The following is an 8,554-nucleotide window of genomic DNA, read 5'->3' on the forward strand; positions in this document are numbered from 1 at the left end:
AATTCTAATAGTTAAAATACGGTGATGGAGATTGAGGCGTGGACCAAGTCGCTCTCTTGAGACGATATGCGGCCTCTCAGTGATAATAACCGATGCAAAGAGGCTTTATTGCATGCCATCCCAGGATACAAGTCAAGTCACGCACTGTACACCTTGCAAACCTGCACATGTTACAAGTTAAAAGGTAGAAGCTCCACCTAAAACAACGCTTTCTTCACCCAATTAATTAAAGCTCTTTTGAAGCACTTAATAGGAAGGCTTATTTTTATTTAAATAATTGAGTTGTTAAGTTTTTTATTATAAAAAGAAGTTTGTTAGTGAGTTGTAAGTGACAATTCGATGATCAATATTTATCGACAATTATAATTTGACAATCAACGTTGAAGATTAGTGAAGAAATTTGTTTGAATTTTGATTCGTAGGTTCGTGACATTTGGAGTTATTTCATGAAAAATTTGAAAAATTTGAACTGTAAAAGATAAGGGGAAAGAGAGCTTTCGATTGGTGTAGACAATGAGAATAGAAACTGACGTATAACAACAAATTTAACAGCCCAGTAGTTTAAAAGAAAATTTTTAAATAGTTTAATGATCATTTTGGAAAATTTTGAAGTTGAGTGATCAAAATGTAAACTTATTAATAGTTTAATGACCTTGAGTTTAGTTTACCCCTATAAAAATGATAGACGAAGGCCAAAAACCCATTTCAAGGAGACTTACCAATTTCTGGGCTATATAGCCCATAAATTTCATTAATAATGGATGCAACTTAGTCCAATTCATATATGGATCTCAAACCCTAAAATGCCCTCATCAAATTTAGACTAGTATAGATAGATAGGCGTTATTAGGGTTTTCGTTAGCCCCTCCCATCATCTTCTTCCACTTGAGTAGCCGGCTCTCGCAACAAAACCAGTCTTTGAGTTAACACAGCCGCATTTCACCAGGATGGTCAGTTTCTGCTTTACTCTCTCATTCTTTGATAAATTATCATTTAAATCTCATTGCTTTATCTTTGCCATTCTCATTTTGATGGTTCTGTGAGCTTCATGGATCTTTTGTTGTTTGCTTTTGGTAAATGAAATAGGTTGCTCCACATTAACTTGCTTAATCACTGAACTAGTGAAGTTGTTTTACTTGAAAATCTCGATTAATTGATTTAGAATCTTTTATGTTATCTGGGTTTCGTGATTTCCGTTATCCATAATAGGATCTGGGTTTTGATTATAACGATCTAATTCTTCATTTAAGATATATTTGATATAAAATGGCAATTTATTGAACTCTGCTTTTGTAGCTTAACCATATTTTTTAATTTGTATTTTGAACTGTTGTTCACTACTTTTGGTTTAAATTTGCCTTCCATTAAAATCTTCTGCAAAAAAAGTTTTCAATTTTATTAAAACTATATTTCTGTTTATATCGTATTGCAGGCTAGAGGGTTGAAGAAACATTTGAAGAGGCTCAATGCCCCTAGGCATTGGATGCTTGACAAGCTTGGTGGTGCTTTTGTATGTTATCGTCTTTGATCAATTCACTTCCGTACTGGCTTATCGGTGTTCTTTATTCTTTCAGCTTTCTTTTTTGTACTTAGTTTTAATTTTGTTTTCGATTGTATGCAGGCACCCAAGCCATCATCTGGTCCTCACAAGTCTAGGGAATGCTTGCCATTGATCCTCATTCTGCGAAACAGATTGAAATATGCTCTGACCTATAGAGAAGTCATTGCTATTCTCATGCAGAGGCATGTTATGGTAGATGGGAAGGTTAGAACTGATAAGACCTACCCTGCTGGTTTCATGGGTATGTTCACTTTCCTTGACTGTTTTTTCAATTGAATGGACTGTTATTTTGTTGGGTTTCTTTGATTTTCACATGGCAAGAGGATCCTATGTTCATATCTTTGTGTGCACTTGCCTGGTTTATTGACACATCAATTATGGGCTAGTTTCTCATTGCTTTTGACAAGTGCTGTGAAAGTGCTTATGAAAAGCTTGGTTTATAATTTAAATGTTTAGTATTGCTCTCAAAAAGTGCTTTGAGAAATAAAATGTCTATTTTAGACATGATGTTGTGAAATAAAAAATATGCATTTAAATAATGCTCAAATTCGATAATATTATGATATTTTAGTAAAAATATAAAAAATAATTTATTGTAACTCTCATTATTAATATTTTAATATATGAAATATAAAGTTTAAAATTTTGAAGTAATTAATATTAATTATTTGTAAAATTTAATTTGAATACATAATTGTATATTTTAATAATAATTAAAATATAACCATTATAAAGTTAAATATATAATTTTGAAAAGCACTTTTGAAAAGCAATAAGAAACAAATCCTATTAGTTCATTGGCATATGGTGTTGGGTTCTTGGCGTGTTCCTAGATTAGCTTTTCATGCTCCCTTTTCTAGATTTCGGCTTTTTTCTCTCTGCGTTTTCAAGATTAATCTATTCAATTCTTATGTAATTTTATCTTTCACCCAGATGTTGTTTCGATTCCTAAAACAAACGAGGACTTCCGTCTTCTTTACGACACTAAAGGACGTTTCTGTCTCCATGCTATCACTGGCGATGAAACCAAGGTTTGAATACATTAATATAAAGCTTTTAGACTTATTATCTTCTTATTACATTAGAATTAGAGCATCTGAGTTTTTTCTACTTTCGTCACCCTGTTAGGTATAAACATATTGTTCATATTTTCTATCTGCAGTTTAAGCTTTGCAAGGTTCGATCCGTCCAATTTGGCCAGAAGGGCATTCCATACCTGAACACATACGACGGGCGTACTATTCGCTACCCAGACCCCTTGATCAAGGCAAATGACACCATTAAGCTGGACCTTGAGAGCAACAAGATTGTCGATTTCATCAAGTTTGACGTTGGGAATGTTGTCATGGTCACCGGAGGAAGGAACAGAGGTCGTGTTGGAGTAATTAAAAACAGGGAGAAGCATAAGGGTAGCTTTGAGACCATTCATGTTCAAGATGCTGCTGGGCACGAATTTGCAACTCGTCTTGGTAATGTCTTCACAATTGGAAAAGGAACGAAGCCATGGGTGTCGCTTCCCAAGCGCAAAGGTATCAAGTTATCCATCATCGAGGAAGCTCGGAAGAGGCTTGCAGCCCAAAATGCAGCTTGAACTTTAACATGAGATATCCAGATACGTCTTGTTTTCACCTAAAGAGTAAAATTTGGAGAACTAATTTCTTCTTGCAGTTTAAAGTGTTTGTGTTGTGGGTGATGTCATAGACTTTTATTTTATAGAATATTTTGATGTTTTCTTGATTATCAACCCTGCTTTTTTCAAACTAATCTTTGTATGCTTTTTGCTTAAACTAATATTTTATTTATGTTTAATATAATGCCCCTTAAAAGCATTGAAAGAAAATCCAACCACCCATATGATTAATGATCCTTCACCTCTTTCCCTAACAATTTTTTATAAATTAAGTCTTTCTTTGGTAGTGTAGGGTAGAGTCGGTAAGGATACATGGGAAATGCTCATGAATAATTTAGACCGGCCTGTTTGTTTCCACGGAATCACGTTAAAAGTTTTATGGAAATGTTTTCTATATTTTTTTGTGTTTGTTTTATAAAAAATAACGGTTAATGGAAAATAATTTATAGGTCAACCTAAAATAAGAGTCTATTTTATTTTTTAAAAAATAATTCCCTTATAGGTAGTTTTATTTTTATATAAAAAATAACTTAAATCAAGTTTAATATTATTATATTTATAATAATTTTTATTTTTAAAATATTTAAAATATTAATATAAAATATTATATTTTTTAATATTGCTAAACATACATATTTAATTATTTATATTTAGTCATATATTAAATTATTAATATAATTAATATAATTTATTATTTTAATGATAAATATTTATTACAATTATAAAATATATTAATAATAAATGTTTTGTAATATAAAAGTTAAAATATGTCATAAGTCTGTGTACTCTTTACCAATTTGTAATTTAGTTTCTGTACTTTTTTTCAAGAATTTAGTTCCTCTACTTTTCCAATCTGAAAATTAAGTTCAATTGTTGACATTGTTAAATTTTTTTGTCAATTTTGTTGATGTTACATTTTTAAATAAAAAATAATTACTTGATAGTCATGTAACTAAAAAATGGCATTGTAATGAACCTGAATTTAACAAAATATTTTTAATATATGCAAAAAAAAATGTAAAATAAAAATTTATAGATATAAAATAAACTCAATTAAACAATGTAAAGATAAGAAAATTTCAAAATGTATGTTTGCTTTATGAAATATTTTTAAGAAACATGTCAAACAGTAGAAAACATTTTACACAGATTCATCCAAACACTGTAAAATATTAACTTTTCCAAGAAAGTAAGTCATTTTCAGTGAAATAAATAGATCCTAAGCTTGAACTTGACTCGAAATTTATTATTCAAAATTTGATTTAAGTTCAATAAAATAATATCATAGAAGTTTGAGCCTGATTCAAAGTAGAATCATTTATGTTATGATTGATACTTAGTTTTAAGTATACATATATTAGGAGTAAAATAGTAATTTAATATTAAATATATTTTTTTATAAAAAAATCAATTAATCTCACGAAAGTTCAGATCAAGTATAAAAGTACGATTAATTTGATAACTTAAGATGCAATGACTATATTGAATTTGTGGATATTTTTTAATGGAGCTGAGAGGAAATTTCTTGCTGACCATACGGACATTATTATGGGTTTATGCAGACAAAGAAGGATTTTCTCGTACGAGCATAATAGAGCATTTGCAGCCACAATTTTACAACGGTGTACTTGGGTTATAACACACTCTCATAGCTTTAGTACCTTTCCCCAAATCTTGTCTCAACGCTTTAGTCCTTTTCACCCAAATCTTGGCAAAAGACACGTATATTATAGCATTAATTACATTAAATAACTTTTAAATTTAATATAATAGCAACTTTAACCCTCAATATTTATAAATTATGTTAATTTAATCTTAATTTTTTTTAAAATTAACCCCAACTTAATGTACCAATTCCACACAACTAATATGAGCCATGACATTTCCACCTTCAATGTTAGAACAGAGTAAAAAGCCTTACCACAAAAGGTTCAAAGGGCTATGAGAGAGGAGTTAAAACAAATACATAGGTTTTCCCCATAGACATATTCTAACAAATCTAGAACTTGTCAACACCTATACCATCCTTATTAACCTCATAAGCATCTCTGTTCCTGGTTTTGGTTATTCCAGCACTGACATACAGCTTTGATCCATCAGAAGTGATGCATGATACTTTGATCCACAATATCATTTTTGTCTTCATACCTTCTATATCTGCTAGCTTTCTTTTCACTAAATGGCCAGTCACAGTGGTGAAGAAGCGTAGAACAGATGAGTCCCTATATTCGATTTCACATATTGATGGGAGATGAACAGTAAGCTTCCCTGTCTCTTCGTCTAACTCATAGTTGGTGGCATCACGAGGGAAGATGCCTATTGGCAAATCATACTCCTTTAACAGCTCTGGTAATGGCTTTTGTACTTTCCCTGTAAAAGACCAAATTTTGATACTCATTCTATTATATATCTTGAGTAATCAAAAAACAATGGTCAAGGTGAGTGCCTTGTAGTCCTAAGTTAACACCATGAAAGAGCCTCAATCTAAAGACTCTTTATTAAGAGTCGGACCGTCTTTTATCTCTCTTATTTAAAAATTAGACAAATTAATCATTGTACGTTAGATTAAAGAATAAATTAATTTTTTTTGTTAAAAGTTTCTTCTATTTTTAGTGTTAAAAATTGACATAGTTGATAGAATTTACACTCGGCTAGTCACATATACCTAATTTTGACGTATGATATCAATTTTTAACAGTAAAAATAGATAAAATTTTTTGAGCTGAGGGACAAACTGTGATCCTTTCATCGTATAAAGGTCTTCATTGCCTTTATGTGAATGTTTAGAATAATTGAAAAAAAATCATTTAGACAAAACTTGGGTCATAAAATGTGTGTTTAAAAAGGCTTGATGGAGAAATATAGTTTTAAAAACTTGTAAGGATTAGTACCTACAACCAGCTTTATAGTTTGATTCAAATGTCACTTTCTAAAAGTTCTTTTGATGACAGAAGCTTTTGGATAATGCTAAACATGTTAGGCTTTATTATGAAAGGGTGTAGATTGAAATGCCCAAAAAAACTTGTTTAAAACAATAAAAATTTGGGATATGTATTAAAATTATACAAGAATTTTGATTTTAATTTAATTATACACATTACAAAAATGAGACAAGTATAATTATATGTATATGCAATATGTAGATACCTATGATCTTAAAAAGTATATCAATAACAATGTTAAATAGAGTCTCAATTTATTTATTTTTGAGTCCTTTCGATCAAAATTATAGGCTAGTATTTTTAGAGGTTAATGTTGTTGATGAAGATGTGGACTCATGTTCTCTAATTCTAAGCCTCATTTGTTCCCAAAGACCAAAAGCTACATTTGAAGCACAGAAATGAAAGCAATGTTTCATACATTAAATACAAATGGTAAGAGAAGAGAAAGGACAAACCTTTGATTGTATTAACCAACCATTTGGCTCCTCCTTCAATACTATTGGAGATTTGCTGATTATGGAGGAGAAAAACAAATACAGAAATGCATATAAATTCATTGATATGAGCCACAACCTATAGAAATGGGTGCTAAATTGACCTCCATTAATCATTAATTGAAAAAAAGGAAGAAAAGAAAGCATACGTCGATTTCGTTGCCGACGGAACCGAGTCGCTTGTCGGCTTGATGGCCCACCCACATCGTGCCTACCTTGTTCAACACTTGATCCATTTTTCTCTCTTTCTTTTTTGGATTTGGAATTGAAACCAATGTAATGTATGCATGTAAAAACTAAGGGATAATGTTGAGCGAGAGAGAGAGAGAGAGGCTATAAATATAATTTTTCTATTGGTTGCATTGTATTATCCTATTTTAGATTTTGTAACTCTAGTAGGGCTTAACTGGTAGGCTACTGTTTCTACATTGCAACCATCTCTGACGCTTAAATTGGTGAGGCTAACCAAATGTTTTAGCCGGTAAAAATGGTGAAGATGACCAAGGAGATCTACCTTTAATGATGTCTAAAGGGTTAATTAGCTTCTACAAATCCATGAAAATTGATTAATCTCTTAATTTTGATGCATACGATCAAGGAATACTGAGATCAAATCGGATAGACATGACATTAGTCTCCTTCAAATATTAAAGTTTCGTCTTTTAATCATTTAAATAAATAAAAATAATTATAATTCTATCCTTCTAAAACCTATTTATATAATTTAATTTTTTTTAAATAAACTTTTTATCTCACATCCCTTCAAAATTATAAAAGTTTATCTCCACTCCCACCTAATAAAGTTTTGGCTTCGTCCATAAATGGACAAAGCAATGACATGTTCTATGTCAATAATTGTCCTAATATATTGTTGGAAGTTGAAATTTACCTTGCTACTTGCTATCTCATTGTTTATTGGTTTTTATTGATATCTAAACATTATGAACACATAATCCTTAAACTTTAATTAAATCATTCTCTTGTTATGATCCATAATTTAAATGGGTTTGGGTTAGATTTTACATGGTTTGTACATTGAATTCGCACATCAAGCTCGCATGACACTATGTGTTCGCAAAAGGGGAACTTACACCCCTTCATGAGATCGCAGATGGGACCGTTCGATGTGGGTTTGCACGTTACTATATAGGCGAACCCCCATCGTATAAACACGTGTTAAGTCTAGAGTAACCTATCTAGTATATCACATCAATGAACAGCAACCATATCGTATAAATATACAATCTTACCATCTAAAAAAATAGAGAAAACACTCAACAAACCCTCTTAATCAAATTAATTAGAGATTGTTGTCGTAGCTAAAACATTCTATATATTAAGTAATAGTATATAAAATAAAGAATTTAACCCTTTCTTCCATATCAATTTCTTTCTTAATCCATTTGTAAACTTTGTTGACATGATTTCCTTGTTTCAATTTTGGAAACCATGGCACAGATTCAAGAGAGCACTTCATTTTGGTATATAAGCCACCTTTGGAGAGGGAAGGGTGAAAGGGGACCATCCCCAGGCTTTAACTAAACACTTCAACATGCAAATTGAAAGGGAAGTTTAATGAAGGAGACGCCGCAGCCAAGTTTGGACCCACCATGGAACCTCATTTATGACCACTTTTCTTTCTTTTAAATATCAAGTGGACGGCCAGCCAGTGATACGACTCTATTGTTTCGAAGATTTTGATTGGTGGAACCATTAATTCCCATTCCCAATTTTGCAATTCCTTCTAATAAATCAATTTCATATTTGATTTGATTTGATTTCAATCAGAAACCAATTTTCGACCATCCGAATGACAAGTTTAATAAATTTCGAGTGTTCCACTCAGAGTTCGATTTAAAAAGGAAAAGATAAATACAAGACATGAGGAGGAGATGATGGAAATGGATAAACCGAAAGGTCGAAATCA

The 8,554-nt window shown here is 31.2% G+C and overlaps 2 protein-coding genes across 2 annotated transcripts; one reads left to right on the forward strand and one right to left on the reverse strand.

Annotated features, from left to right (window-relative positions):
- Nucleotides 1–892: 892 nt before the first annotated feature.
- On the forward strand, nt 893–3,370 carry LOC107938968 (40S ribosomal protein S4). The gene is made up of 5 exons (NM_001327422.1): nt 893–950; nt 1,433–1,510; nt 1,622–1,802; nt 2,495–2,592; nt 2,724–3,370. Exons 1-5 carry the CDS (start codon nt 948–950, stop codon nt 3,150–3,152), a joined length of 789 nt encoding a protein of 262 aa, NP_001314351.1. The 5' UTR covers nt 893–947; the 3' UTR covers nt 3,153–3,370.
- Nucleotides 3,371–5,045: 1,675 nt separating this feature from the next.
- On the reverse strand, nt 5,046–7,219 carry LOC107938942 (uncharacterized protein At5g01610). Its single transcript, XM_016872208.2, has 3 exons — nt 6,777–7,219; nt 6,589–6,643; nt 5,046–5,561 (listed from the first exon to the last, which is right to left on the reverse strand). Exons 1-3 carry the CDS (start codon nt 6,861–6,863, stop codon nt 5,191–5,193), a joined length of 513 nt encoding a protein of 170 aa, XP_016727697.1. The 5' UTR covers nt 6,864–7,219; the 3' UTR covers nt 5,046–5,190.
- Between the last annotated feature and the right edge of the window lie 1,335 nt (nt 7,220–8,554).

The sequence above is a fragment of the Gossypium hirsutum genome, chromosome D01 (genome assembly GCF_007990345.1).
Source record: "Gossypium hirsutum isolate 1008001.06 chromosome D01, Gossypium_hirsutum_v2.1, whole genome shotgun sequence".
NCBI classification, from domain to species: Eukaryota; Viridiplantae; Streptophyta; class Magnoliopsida; order Malvales; family Malvaceae; genus Gossypium; species Gossypium hirsutum.